Source organism: Schistocerca americana, chromosome 8, assembly GCF_021461395.2.
Source record: "Schistocerca americana isolate TAMUIC-IGC-003095 chromosome 8, iqSchAmer2.1, whole genome shotgun sequence".
Taxonomy (NCBI): Eukaryota; Metazoa; Arthropoda; class Insecta; order Orthoptera; family Acrididae; genus Schistocerca; species Schistocerca americana.
In genome coordinates this window covers 229,135,549-229,151,202 of record NC_060126.1, presented here as the reverse complement: position 1 = coordinate 229,151,202, position 15,654 = coordinate 229,135,549, and the positions used below count along the sequence as shown (strand labels likewise).

The following is a 15,654-nucleotide window of genomic DNA, read 5'->3' as shown; positions in this document are numbered from 1 at the left end:
GGTTAATGCAGTTCGTGGATGACACTGCTGTTCTCAACCAATGATGTCACATGTGTGCTCAATTGGAAACAGACCTTGTGATCAAGCAGGCCAAGGCAACATGTTGACATACTGTAGAGCATGTTGGGCTACAACAGCTGTAGTATATCAGTGAGTGTTATAATGTTGGAAAACACCCCCTGGAATGCTGTTCATGAATGGCAGCACTACAACTTGAATCATCAGATTGATGTGGAAATTTGCAGTCAGGTTGTGTGGGATAACAACAAGAGTGCTCCTGCTGCCATATAAAATCGCACCCCTGACCACAGCTCCAGGTGTAGGTTCAGCTTGTTAAGCACACAGGTAGTTTGGTGCAGGCCCTCTACTGGCCACCTCCTAAACAACACACGGCCATCACTGGCACTGAGACAGAACCAGCTTTCATCAAAAAATAGAACAGACTCCACCCGGCCCTCCAATGAGCTCTCACAAATGGTGGTGGTTTGGGATCAGTGGAATGCATGCTAAAGGGCACCTGCGTCAGAGCTGTTCTTGCATAACTGATTCCTAACAGTTTGTTGCATCACCGTAGTGACGATTGCTGCTGCAGATGCAGTACCATGCACCAAAGTCATAAGCTGAACACAACGTCTTCCCTCTCAGTAGTGACACATGGCCATCTGGAGCCCGTCTTCTTGCAACCGTATATACTCATGACCACCACTGCCAGCAATCTTGTACAGTTGCTAAATTCCAGCTAACTCTTTCAGCAGTCTTGCAGATGGAACATCCAGCTTCTTGTAGCCCTATGACATGACCTCATACAAACTCAATGAAGTATTGATAATGGGTTCATAATGACATCCTTGACTTAAATCAGATCACCCTATCCAATCTCAAAGGTAACTAAAGTTCACAGGTATTACAGCTTCTATTTAAAACAAACCTGATTTGCATCCTCATAGTCGTACTACTAATGCCAGTAAAATTTGGACAGATATCTTATTTTGGTTGTAGAAACCTGCCTACCAATTTTCGTTCATGTTGCACAACTCCTCCTCGGTCCTGTGATTTTTCCCCCTCCCGTCAGTGTATGTGTTTTCCCCTAATGCCATTTAGTGAGTACATTTTTTATGTATCTACTTATATATTCCAAAACTGATTATTTTCGCTATTTATTGTTTAATCCTAAAGTACTGATAATTTAACTGCAAGTAATTCAGCTGTAATTTATTATGTTAGATGGCGGTCTACCCTTATTTGTCTTTCACTGCAGATTTTTTTCTGATAAACTTGAAGAAACTTCCCCTTAAGACAATAAAGTGATCCTACTATGATTGCTTATTAACAGTGTTAAGTGTTAAATTTGGGCTTGGGAAAAAGATGGGGTGGGATAGGAGGGAGCAAGTGACATAAGTAACTTAATTCTTAATACTACAGTTCATAAATTTCTGCTCAGACAGCACAACACAAATATGAAATGTGCTACGTGCCCAAAAGAGTTAAGATTTTAGGTGGTCACTTCTACATTATTGAAGCTACTACTTACTTTTATTATTCTGTATAAGTTTGCAAAACATACTACACAGTTTACTTCTAGATTCCAGTCTTAGCATCATGCATCACACAAAGAGACACACATCATGTTTTGTGTCCTTGCCTAATGGTCAACCAGGGTCCTCCAACTCCGATGAGATGATCCCAGAATTGGCGGCCTAAGGTGGGGTCAGCACTAGGCAGTTCTCAAAAGACTACGTGGCATGTCGTAGAAGCCACTCACAACATGTACAGAGGAGTGTGTAATTATATGATGTGCCTCATACTTAGGAAGCCACATCAGCCATTCCACTTCACTTCATATCATCTAGCAGCACTATTACTTCACCTGACAAAGACCTTCTATTGGAGTTGGCTTCTACCAGACTGCTGCTTTGGAAGCCTTTGTTAATTGTGTACAATTACTTAGAAGAATTACTTTCTAGTTAAACTACCATGTTCTGTTTTGGCTCCAGGTTACGATTTATTTTACTTACTGTACTCTGTTTCAGTTGTGAATAAATGGAGTATTTGTCAAATAGTGTTGAAGACATCGCCATGCAAGTAGAAAAATGCACTATTTGTCACAAAAGTGCCACAGACCAAGCAAGGAGTAAGAAATGGTAGCAGGGCATTTTTAGACCACTATTTCTCTACCTCTGACTGTAAAGAGGCACTGCTGGTTTACGTACACAACCAAAATTATATCTGCAGCACATTGATTTAATTAATTATTTACTTTGTCACATTTAAATAAAATCTTGCAGCACAGAGAACAAAGGTTAATGTAATCTAATCCCAAAATACAAGCTAGTCTGCCCAGAAACCAAGAACAAGTGTGACTGTTTTTATGTACATAAAATTAATTGAAAAATTTTGCATACAGCTTTCTCATTTGACCCACTCTTGGGGGTTCAGAAGCACACATTCTTCAGAACGGGGAAGGAAAGGGAATTCTTTGCAGCTCAAGTACAGTTGAGAAAGACTCAGACTCCAATAAGGGACACACAAAGCAAATGCAGACAGGAAAAAATCCGGATAAAGAATAATGAAATAATAGACTATAAAGTTGGCAATATACCGTATTTACTAGAATCTAAGCTGCACTCGAATCTAAGCCGCACGTAGAAAATGAGGCTTGAAATCAAGGGAAAAAAAAATTTCCCAAATCTAAACCGCACCTGAAATTTGAGTCTCGAAATTCAAGGGGGAGAGAAAAGTTTTAGGCCACACCTCGAAATCGAAACAAAGTTGGTCCATTGTAATATGAGACACAATTTAGGTCGAATGAATGACAATACAGCTACAGTAGTTTGGTTCGAGTCGTAAGCTTAGCAGTTAAGCTTTACCAGGTAGGCATTACTATGCGTCAGGTGCTCTGTCCGTATTTATATGGGTACCCTTCCTTTTTCACGTGCTTCGTCTGGTTTGAATTGATTGCTTATTTTTCTTTGATCTGATAAGTGCCGTTCTCTATGTTATAGGTGTTTACGTCACTCTAAGCTGAAAATGTATTATTGTACTGACTCATGCATTGTTTGTCGCATTCTGTTAATGAGTGTTAATGGCCTGTCGCCGCTCGCGGCATGGCTTGCTGTTGTGCGCGCTATCATGGCTTAAAAGAGGAATCGTCTCATTAGTGAAACAATGACAAAAGACTGCTATTTGTTGTTACTTACACTGCTGCTTTCTTTGGTAATGATCAACAAGAACCAAATAATAGACTGTGTATGATAGATGATGATCTGAACTAGAGTTTAGCGAAAAATTTTCTCTGTTTGAAAATCTTTGCAGACGCCTCTTTAGTACATTACATTCTGCACAGGAATTAGTCATCATAGATTTAAAAATCTAGTCAATTGCCGTGCTTCATTTCTGACTGTATCACTATTAGGCATAAAAATAGTACGAATATAAACATGACATATGTATATTATTCCGCGTCTGCTGTTGTCTCACTCTAGTTTCGTAGTTTATTAGGCAGACAGGATTTAAATGAGATAGCAGCAAACACGAAAGAATACATGGCAAAATGTTTATATTCGTATTATTCTTATGGTGCAGAGAATACTGCATGTGATTCACAATTCATAAAATTCCTGTTAGCAACAATCTCTTCTCACAGGTTGGAAAAAATTCAGAACGTGGAGTTGGCCATATTGATAAACATCCCAAACAGTCTTTCCAGTCGGATTTTCGTAGTACATTGAAATGCTGCTACATTCGAAGATGAACAATACGGAATTTGTATTTACTACGTTGGATAATGTATGAAAAATGCAGTGGTTGAAACTCGGGGCAGAGAAAACGCTCGTCTTCCACCTTTTTTTAATTTATTTACTGATGCAGAGGTTTTGGCGCCAGTATTTATCTTTGTGCCTGCAAAGCATGCCTGTATAGCGCTACATACATTCGACGGCAGCAGTTTGTTGTGGCGGCACCTACCAACATTTTTCAGAACTTCCGCTTACTTTGCACTCGATTCTAAGCCGCAGGCGGTTTTTTGGATTACAAAAACGGGAAAAAAAGTGCGGCTTAGATTCGAGTAGATACAGTAGGTATTTCACTCAGCAAGCAGTAATTTAACTTGAAAGGCTATGATACATTAGCTTTGATAAATTCAACAGTGTGTTGAAAAATGAAATAAGAAATCAATTGTAATGGCAAAGCAAGGTTTCCAGAAAGAGGAACACTTATTATGCAGAAAAATGTGGTTGGAGTTAAGGAAAAGAATAGTAAACACTTCATGTGGAATGTTTTTTGCTATGACTATGAAAGCTGGAAATTTAAGAAGAGAGAAAGAGTAAAAAATTGTAGCATTTGACATGTGTATTTGGAGGAGAATGGAGAAATAAAAATGGGTGAAGAACAGTGAAGAAACAGAAAGGGTAAAGGAACACAGAGTTCTCTTAAACCCTTAAGAAATGGAAATCAAGCTGAGTGGGACACATACTCACAAGAAAAAGGAAATCAAACAGCTACCAAACATAAGAGTTGAAGGACAGAAGAAAATAGGAAGAAAAAGAATGAAAATGCTCGATGAAGTGGACTACTAAGCAGTTAGTCTGGAACAGGATCAGTTGTAGACAGCAGCTGTGTCAGGATCCTGCCTGTATGCTAAACACCTTATGGTGATTATATGGCTCAAGATGCATAGTACCTCCTAATTTTTTATATGCATTTTAAGGAGCTCAGAAGCTTTGTATGAAAGAGGAAAATTTTGTGAATACAATAATGCAGAATAAGACAAGAGCTCTCTTTTTATAAGAGAGCTATAAAAAGCTACAGATGTTACCAATTTACAGTTGGCAGCCCTAAATTGCCAGTTGACATCTGATGTTACTGCAGCAATAAAAGCCTACCTGAAGAAGGGCACTACGTGCCTGAAACTAGTTAACGAATTTTTTCTTTTTTTTTCTTTTTTTTCCCATGCAACTGGTTGCTGATTACTTCAATGTATAGAACTACATTTGTTGAAGATGGATAAAACAGTAAACACATGTTAACTCTACAAATGAAAAAGATGATTTTTCTGTCAGTACATATGACTGAATAAATGTATTGAAGAATAGTACTGCTAACAAAGTACCACATAACTAACAATACCCACCTTGAGTTCAACGTTAACTGCAAAGTTAGTGTACATTGCAAAATGAGACATTGATGGAAATAAATATGCACACCACATCTTTCCCAGAGGAAACAGATTCAGCAGGGATGACAAAACAACAAACAGACTACAATTTTCAAATATGAGGACCAACTGCAAAAAGGAACGAAAAGACGTTCTGTGTTTTCAAGTAGGACTAGAACATGAACCAGAACCTCAAGTCAGTGATAACGAGGATCCTGAAGAACCACCTTAATAGCCAAATATTCCAGAAACAAAGAAGAAGAGGTGAAACAGCTGTTTATGAACAATCTTGAATTCCTTTGGATACACTTATTTTAGAAGCACAAAATCAAATTTTTTGGCCACTATAAAATATTGGATCTCAATCATCTATTTTTGGGGGCTGTTTGACTTCAAAATTTCAGGCCCATTAATGGGTTCAAAATTGAAATCTCACCTAAAAGATACCTTAGTAGAGAGTAAAATTACCAATCTTTTGGGAAAAAAAGGGGGGGGGGCTGTGCAGGGTACGCAAATTTTTCTCATTTTGGGGCCAGTTTATTTGGTTTTTAATTTTTGCGCACTACAATGTGATATTGGTGTGAAGACATTAACCACTTGATGTGTAATTTTGACTTAAAAAAGTTTGTAACATTTCACAAAGGACATTTTAAGGGTAATATATATGCAGAATTTGTGTCTTAAATATGGCAAATTTAATAATGGTAATAAAGTGAAACATTAAAATGCTTTATCTCAAAGCACCTATTTTCTATCACCAGTACTCAACCTGTTATAACTCACTCAATTATAGAGATAGAGATCTACTTCTTTTACAAACTGTTCAGAATTTAATGCTGGATGTAAAAATTGTAACAGCTCAAAAACCAATATTGTGGACAAAGTGTTCCTTTCTGCTTTCCATTTCACATATAGAGGAGATATTCAACAGATCTGCTGAAATCTAGAGAGTCACATAATTTTATTTGGTTGTAAAAGGACAATTATATGACTATAATAAATATTAGTTAGGCTGCTTATGATACTTCATCCACAAACTAAAACAGAAAGTCTTCTAACATATTCTAACTTTCTTTCTAAAATCCTGTGAGTAGAACTTACCTCAAACAGATGCCACGGCAGTGTCAATAAGCAGACACCAAATGCAGAACGGATAAGTGAACGAAGGCAATACAGAAAGTGGCATAAGTCTTTGATATCTTCCACAGGCCCCCACAGCGGAGAACCCATGCTAGTCACACCCACCCTTAAAATATTTCGATGTTCAGGATTTACATGTACAGAGAACCCTCCTCCTTCAACATGGTCACGGATAAATTGAAGCAGTTGCCCATAGCCAGCTTCAGCAAAGTGACCTGTAGATCAGAAGTTTCATATTCCAAAACACAATACATCAAGCTATAAGGAAAGTATAGGATGATCATAAAATAATATAAAATAAAAAATTCATTCAGTGATACAAATAAGCAAAATGAATTCTGAATTCTGATGTTTGATAAAAATCTGAAATTACAGTATTAATAAAAGATCAGAACAGTTTGAATGAACCACTGAAAGAAATGTGAAAAGTGACACAAGCAGAGTAACGGATAACATCTGTACTTGTAGTATTTTAGTTTCCTGCTTGTTTTATGGATCACATGTACAGTAATTCACACGTGAAACATGTCAAAATGTTGTAAATCCAGTACACAGACATGCAAGCACTTCCATGATTAAACTATCACAGACTTAACTCAATTTTAAACTGACATAACAGGAAAACACCTATTCACGCATGCACGCGTGTTCGCGCCCACATACTCACGCCTCACGTGCATGCACCCTTGCTCTCACACACACACTCGCTCACACACTTTTATATTATATTACAAGTTAACATACTTAATCAATGAAGTAAGTATAGAGGATCTGTTGTGCATATATTGTGATTGTGATTTTTTTTTGTGTGTGTGTGTGTGTGTGTGTGTGTGTGTGTGTGTGTGTGTGTGTGTGTGTGTGTGTACATTTTAGAGATTGAAATAGTTTGTTTACCTTAATAGTAAATGCATTTGATAAGAGTGCATCTGTGTTCCAATCTGTTAACTAAGTTCAGCCATAATACAATAAAATTACTGTACCAATCATCCAACAAGAATACAAGAAAAGTTACCTTTTCTCTGTCCTAACTACAAATGAAACTGAAAAATTTTATTCTGCTGTGAAAAACTCACCACTGGATTCTGTAGGCTGACTTTGACTCCCATGCCAATAAAAAATATTTGCCGTTTTAATTGTTTCCAAATCCATTGTTCGGGTCAAGTCGTAATAGTGACCAAAACTTGTTCTTGACTGTGATGGTACATCCGGTTTTATGTTCTGATAACGCCATGCAATTTTCATTTTCTCATCTGCAGTGGCACAATTTGGAGGTTCGCTGTCATCTTCCTGTACTATTGCTGGTAATTCGGCTACCTGAAAAACAAACAAACTCAGAGGAAAAGTTCAAAACACAAAGGAGATGTGTACCTGAATCAGTCAACAAGAACGCTTTTTACAGAGTCTAACAGTTACATCTTTAGTATTTTATATTTAACTTTCTGTAGCAAATTTTTAAATTCAAAACAAAATTACTTGGTGGGGTAATCAAACACGGAAAGAAACTGCAGAAATCAAACATTAGCATCATAGTTTATACGAAATACTTGAAGATAAATATGGAGTTTAAGAGCCAAAATATAACAGAGGTCTTAAATATTTCCGACTAATCACTTTTAAAAGCTTTCTTTATCAACTTGAGCTCCTGAGATAAAGAATGATCTCATTCATTGTGTAGTTAGTAGAAGAAAAAAATCTGTGACACTGTTGCAAACCCACAACAATGTGCATCTGCAGCCATTGACAGACTCAAACAAAAGGTATACCAATGAGGACAGAACATAACTGAGCTGGTTACCAACATGTACAATCTATTGTTTAAACTATTTGCCACTTTACTCAACCGAGGAGGGGGGGGGGGGGGGAAAGATGTATAAAAATGAAAATCAAGCAACAAAGAAAAAGAGGTATGTAAACAACTCGTAGCTACGCTTTCAGGCAATTCAGAGCTAAAAGATTAATGAAAACACACACATATGCACCTCAACTATACGGTGAGTGTCTAAGTTCCTTCCACTGGCTGCACACAGCAAAACATTGGCTACAAAAGTGTATGAAAAACAGAAACTGGAACTGTTAGAAATATGGTATCGCTGAGGCATGTAAAAAGCTGGAAGAACACACAGAATATTTACGAGAGAGAGAGAGAGAGAGAGAGAGAGAGAGAGAGAGAGAAGGGTGTTCAAACAAGGATATTTGTAGGAAAAGGTTTACTGAAACTGTAATAGGAGGAAGGGCAAATTGGTGGTATATGTTAGCAATGTTGCATGTCACAAAGCCTGATGTATGAGACACATTACTGATGGCGCTGATTACACCAAGTGTTCAGATAATATTTCCGCATGATAGGGTCTTCTGAAAGTGCCAGTATTGGAGTAATCATAACACTTGTGAACAAAATGAGAATGTCCCACAGCTTACCATTTGCAGTGGGCCTGCATTTTACACAATGAATACTTGACCGAATATTGAATCACTCATTTCTCTCATATGTACCCATTCAGTCTTCCTTATTTAAATAGTTTGTGGTTTCCCTGAACACAATTGAGGCAAATATCAGGTTACCCCCTTAAACCAGGTTATAACTTATCTTTGCCCAATACAAAAATGTTCTGTCTCTAACATTACTGACATTGAAATGATTCAAAGCCAACTTCCTTCCCATTGGTTAATTTCACTGATACCTGCTGCTTCGAAAGGTCACTGGTTCAGCTTCACAATGAAATCTTAGCATTATATTAGTCAAAATTGTTAGAAAATATGATTTCTCACTTAATTCAAACTGTTTGTAATATGAAGTGAGAATGGAATTGAAAGGTTCAGAATTACAATGACACATGGGATTGTGCAATCTGAATCCAGGTATTATCATTTAAATTCTTTTTTTTTCATGGGATTCTAAATAACTTCACATCAGTTAGGGATAGTTACTGTAACAAAATTCTGACTTTTTTCATGACATAAAAGTCCAAATGAAATAGTAATGCCTCTACAGAATCTCTCTGTCAGCAAGAAATAACACAAAACAAAAAATTACAGATATCAGTTTGTTTGGCAAAGAAAAGAGGTGGATTGATAGTGGATCTTCTTATTAAATTCAGAATAGTTTGTGGGATGGCTTTTATTCCATCGAGGACGCTCATTTTATTGTATTCACATGGTTTATCCGTAAGAAAGATTCCTATACTGCTGTCACCAGCAATGAATATGTGTGGACTGCTAGTCCATTTATGTAATAAGCTACAATACTTTCAGCTATTGGATTTCTTGTGAAAATTCTGAGAACTTTATATTTACAGTATTAAGTCATAATTTATAACCTTTATGCTGCATGCACCTGGTAAAGTATTAGACACACTAAACAGTATGTTTTGGATGTTTGATTTCAAATCTACATCTACATATATATACTCTGCAAACCAACATGAAGTGCATGCCAGAGAGTACATCAGTTAATAGGGTGTCTTCCCGTTACATTCACATATGCCTGTGTGTGTGCTGTAATTATTCTGATCCTATCCTCGTGGTCCTTATATGAATGATACGCAGTGGTTGTAGTGTATTCCTAGAGTCATTTCTTGGGATAGTTTATGTCTATTTTCAAGAGTATGCCAGTTCAGTTTCTTCAGTATCATTGTGACCATTTGTGCTGCCCTTTTCTGTGTATGTCCAATATCCCCCGTTAGGCTTATTGGTATGAGTCCCATACACTTGAGTTATGTTCTAAAACCAATCACATGAGTGATCTGTAAGCTATCTCCTTTGTAGACTGATTGCACTTCCCCAGTATTCTACCAACAAACTGAAACCGACCATCCGCTTTACCCATGACTGAGCCTATGTGATCACTATATTTCATATTCCTACAAAGTGTTACACCCAAGTATTTGTATGAGTTGGCCATTTCCAATGGTGACTCATTGATATCATTGTCAAAGGATACTACGTTTCTTTCATTCTGTGAACTGCACAGTTTTACATTTCTGAACATATAAAACAAGTTGTCCATCTTTGTACACTTTGAAACTTTATCAAGCTCTGACTGAATATTTATGCAGCTTCTCCCATTACACATCAAAAAAATTTCTGCATTACCTCGGTTCCAGAACCTGCACAGAAAATTGGAAGAGAGATCAACATAAACATCATTTCCGCCCTTTCTATTGCTCATGAAAACCACACATTGCATGTTGTACCACCATACCGCGAGACCTTCAGAGGTGGTGGTCCAGACTGCTGAACACATTGGTACCTCTAATACCCAGCAGCACGTAATCTTGCACTGATGCATGGCCATAATCGTCGTGGCATGCTATCTACAAGTTCATCAAGCCACTGTTGGTCCAGATTGTGTCACTCCTCAATGGCTGGTGGGTCACGTCTTCCATAAACAGCCCTTTTCAATCTATCCCAGGCATCTTCAATAGGGTTCGTGTCTGGAGAACTGCTGGCCACTCAGTCGAGCGATGTTGTTAACCTGAAGGACGTCTTTCACAAGGTGTGCACGATAGGAGCGTGAATTGTCATCCACGAAGACAAGTGCCTCGCCAATATGCTTGCACTATTGGTCGAAGGATGGCATTCACGTACTGTACAGCTGTTACGGAGACTTCCATGATCACCGGCGGCGTACATCGGCCCCACATAATGCAATCCCAAAACAGCAGGGAACCTCCACCTTGCTGCACTCGCTGGACAGCGTATCTAAGGTGTTCAGCCTGACCGGGTTGCATCTAAACAGGTCTCGGACAATTGTCTGGTTGAAGGCGGATGCGACACTCATCGGTGAAAAGAATGTGATGCCAATCCTGAGCGGTCCATTCGGCATGTTGTTGGGCCCACCTGTAAGGAAGTCGGGAGTGAAGTTGCACATCATGCAGCCAATTGCACACAGATTGAGTCATAGCACAATGTCCTGTAGCTGCACGAAAAGCATTATTCAACATGGTGGCATTGGCGTCAGAGTTCCTCCGAGCCATAATCCGTAAGTAGCGGTCATCCACTGCAGCAGTAGCCCTTGGGCATGTCATTGACAGTTCCTGTCTCTCTCTGTATCACCTCCATATCCAAACAACGCTTTGGTTCACTCCAAGATGCCTGGACACTACCCATGTCGAGAGCCCTTCCTGGGGCAAAGTAACAATGTGGACGCGATCAAACCATTTTATTGACCGCATAGGCATGGTTGAACTACAGACAACAAGAGCCGTGTACCTCCTTACTGGCAGAATGACTGTAACTGATAGGCTGTTGGACCCCCTCCGTCTAATAGGCACTGCTCATGCATGGTTGTTTACACCTTTGGGCGGGTTTAATGATATCTCTGAACAATCAAAGGGACTGTTTCTGTGACACAATATCCACAGTCAAAGTCTATCTTCCGGAGTTCTGGGAACCGGGGTGATGCAAAATGTTTTTTGATGTGTGTAGATAACTGCATCACCCGCAAAAAGTTTACAGTTACTATTGTTCAACCATTTTTCAGTATCTAGTGTTATGAGAGTTTCACTGCTTTTCAGAAGCACTTCAGAATCTGGCATTTTGTTGTAAATGCTTCAGCAGTTAACAATTAGGATTTTAATATGGTCACATGTCAGAGCCACTTCTTTCAATCTTGCAGGGCAGGGAGCACACTAGACTCAACAGTGGTTATGCAGTGTTTCTACAATGCTGTGGCATATTGTATCGTTTAGTAGCTAAAATTGTTGTTAGAAGAAAACATTCTGTACCAGGCTGAAGTCATCTGGTTACTGTACGCATAGAAAATGGCCAAGTTTTATTGCACAACATGAGGTAGATAATTATATGGAAAATGACAGTAGAAAAATTATGTAATGTTATAATCAATACTAACCACTGCTTCCGGATCAACGTCTTGTGAGGCTGCAACAACAGAGTGGCCACACACAACTCCTTCAGCTAAGAAGTACTTCATAATGAATTTTGAAAATGTTCCATATTTGTCCTCTTCTGAAAGAGTCGAAAAATAAAACTGAACTGAGCAAAGGAAAACTTTTCATCAAGTTATTAGAAAAGATGGGATGTAGCTTACAATCTCCTCAATAACTCAAGAACTAAAGCAATACAATTTAAGCACTATGAGTGATGGACAACATACTATCCTGACAATATTAAAGCACTTACCCACCAACATCACTGTGCCAACAGGTATACCTCCACCTATAAATGGTAAAATTGTCTTCTTAGAATGCAACATTAAATTTACTAATTAATATTAATGCAATCAGAGTTATACTCTTTACTCACTGAAAACAGTACAGCTATTCAAGATAATCAAATCTAATGCATCATCACCTTTACAAGAGGTATACATTTACCACTTTTTATTCCCCCCTCCACCACATTATGCATCTTTTGTTATTTACATACTACTACATATGTACATAACATGCATCAACAAACTCAGTCGAGGAGGTTCCATTATCAAATACAGGTTTTCTAAATTTACTTCACCATTTTAGTTACTATAGCAAAAAGGGCTATAAATATGACATGAACATAGATATCATGCTCCAAGATGTATCAATCTGTTACCACAACTTTTATTTCACCTCTATACCCACTGACTTCATCAACTCTCAATGAAAATATCACTTTCCAACCTAACTTAGACCTAAGTCCACATCACAGTCAAGACTGTAGGAGGTTGGAAAACCCACTATCACACTCTTACTTTTCTTTTCATCTCTAGCACTCCCTCCCCTATCACCCTAAAGAATTACTTCACCTGACACTGAAAGAGAAGGATTCAACTGTATCCTCAAAGGTACAACCCCAGCATTTGGGCTGAGTCCTAAGAAAGGGCAAATGTTGACGGCCTGGCAGATAACTGAATATGAAATTTAAGGCCAATCTCTTAAATACATATTAGTACCTTACCTAGCAAAATCAATATTTATTTACAGGCCATACAATACACCGAGGACTGGACACTTTACACAGGTTTTCCTAAGCTCATTATGTTGTAACATTTATGATATCACTATTGGTGACTTCTTATGGATTTGCAAAAAGACTGCAAGGCGATTACAACAAAATTTAAAATTTCTCTTGCTAAGTGATACTGTATCCTATTTAAAAATAAACACAAAAGTAATCATTACTGCTGGCTGACAGTATTATTTGTAACACTGTAACTTTTGTCATTTCATATGAGATGCACAAAATGGTATCCTTCGAATCTCTGACATGCAAAGGTATATTTGCGATTCACGCTCTTTCTGAATAAAAGTAAACCACTTATCCAACAGACGTCTGGTTTACGAAAGACTAATTCTGAGCCATAATATTTTATGCCTGTCATTGAGACAACCGTAAATCTACGTCCAAAATTACGTCGATCATTGATGTACGGTTTCAAGGCATGGTTTCTAATTTCAATGAACGTAAGTCTGCTTTGAGCACTGAAAGATCAAGTAACGCAGTGCTTTACTAGCCATGGTCCTGCTGACGGATATATGGCTTTGATTGCCTCCGACGCTTGAACCAGATTAACCATCCAATTATATAAATCTCAAACACAGGCAACACAGTAGTTTTCACATTCAGCACTCTCTGTCAGGAGTGAAAGTAGCCATGTATGACAGAAAAAAATTAAATAATATTAGCAATAAATTCAATTATACTACTTCTAACGAATTCGCATAAATCCTCCAAAATTATAGTTTCAACAGTGTGTCACCCTGTACGACGATACATATGCATCACTTACCTAACACATAGTCCAAAGAGGGAACACCAGAGGATATTAGCAACTGTGCATTGTGTATAGATGGTTTAGTTCCCTGAATTGGGGGCACCTTCGTCTTCCCTTTTTTCTGAAAGCTAGTTGACTGTGACATCTTACAGGAGCCCTAAATCCAATGTTCATACTACCTGGTACACAGCCACATAATATAAACACAAACACTTCGTCACTTTGTTTACTTCTTATTCCCAAAGCTCTTCCTGCACAAAGGCAAAACTAACTGCATTCTTCCTGCACAAAGGCAAAACTAACTGCAATCAAAATAAAAATATCGATATGAAGCAACTTTTCATACAGTTTAGATACACCCTGGACGTGAACAGAGCAGCAGGTATGGAGAAAATATTTTCAGAAATCTGGATAAATGCAAGTAGGACTCGCGCACTGAGAGTTCCATAGAGATTTAATTATGTTTATAGACAGTTCATCCACAGTCTAACATATGTTAGACTGTGGTTCATTCATCTTTGAAAGCCAGAAATTCAACGATTTTTGCCTGTTATCATTATCCTTTTGGTAATATAAAAAAATATGTGACATAAATAGCCGCAAAGACCACGAATTGCTGTATGTTTTAACTTCTTTGATTTAGAAGCTTAAGGTTGTTACATCGCCAAGTGACCATTGACCTCAGCATGTGACACAAATTTCGACGTGGTATGTCCAGTCGTTCTGAGAAAAAGGGGCATTAACAGACGGACATATAGACGCCGAATAACGAATGACAAACAAATATTTTTTCCTGTAATATAAATACCACTTAACAATTTTTGGGTTTCTTCCTTAAGTTGTACTTCCTACCAAATTTCATGTTTCTAGTTCAACGAGAAGTGCCCTATAGGTTTTTAAAGTGAATTTGGAGTATCAAAACCGTATCTTTTGGTTTCTACATCTACAGACAGCCCTATAGGTTTTTAAAGTGAATTTGGAGTATCAAACCCGTATCTTTTGGTTTCTACATCTACAGACATACTCTGCAAACCACGTGAGGTGCATGGCAGAGGGTACGCCCCCTTGTACCAGTTATTGGGCTTTCTTCCTGTTCCATTTATGTGTGGAGCGCGGGAAGAATGATTGATTGAATGCCTCTGTGCATGCAGTAATTATTCTAATTTTATCCTCACGATCCCAGTGCGTTCGATACCATGCGAGCTGTAGTATATCCCTAGATTAATCAGTCAAAGCCGGTTCTTGAAACTCTGTTAATAGACTTTTTCGAGATAGTTTACATTTGCCTTCAAGAGTCTGCCATTTCAGTTCCTTCCAGTATCACTGTGACATTCGCCCATGGATTAAACAAACCTGTGGCCATTTGTGCTGCCCTTCTCTGTATATGATAAATGTCCCCTGTTAGGCCTATCTGGTGCAGATCCAATACACTTCAGCGCTGTTCTAGAACCAGTCGCCTGAGTGATTTGTAAGCAATCTCCACTATAGATTAATTGCAATTCCCCAATATTGCACCAATAAACCAGAGTCTACCATCTGCTTTATCCATGACTGAACCAATGTGATCATTCCATTGCATATGCCTACAGTGTGTTACACTCAGATATTTATATGAGCTGGCCGATTCCAACACTGATATTACAGTAGT

General features: G+C 38.2%; 1 protein-coding gene across 2 annotated transcripts in view; it reads right to left on the bottom strand.

Annotated features, from left to right (window-relative positions):
• Positions 1-14,246, bottom strand: part of LOC124545389 (elongator complex protein 4) — a 39,029-nt gene extending 24,783 nt beyond the window's left edge. For both annotated transcript variants that reach the window (XM_047124300.1, XM_047124301.1), the window contains exons 1-5: positions 14,022-14,246; positions 12,434-12,469; positions 12,144-12,259; positions 7,366-7,606; positions 6,254-6,507 (exon numbers count right to left, since the gene is read on the bottom strand). In XM_047124300.1, the coding sequence (XP_046980256.1) occupies positions 6,254-6,507; positions 7,366-7,606; positions 12,144-12,259; positions 12,434-12,469; positions 14,022-14,151 (777 nt within the window). In that variant the 5' untranslated portion in view covers positions 14,152-14,246. The remainder of the gene's footprint in view (positions 1-6,253; positions 6,508-7,365; positions 7,607-12,143; positions 12,260-12,433; positions 12,470-14,021) is intronic.
• Between the last annotated feature and the right edge of the window lie 1,408 nt (positions 14,247-15,654).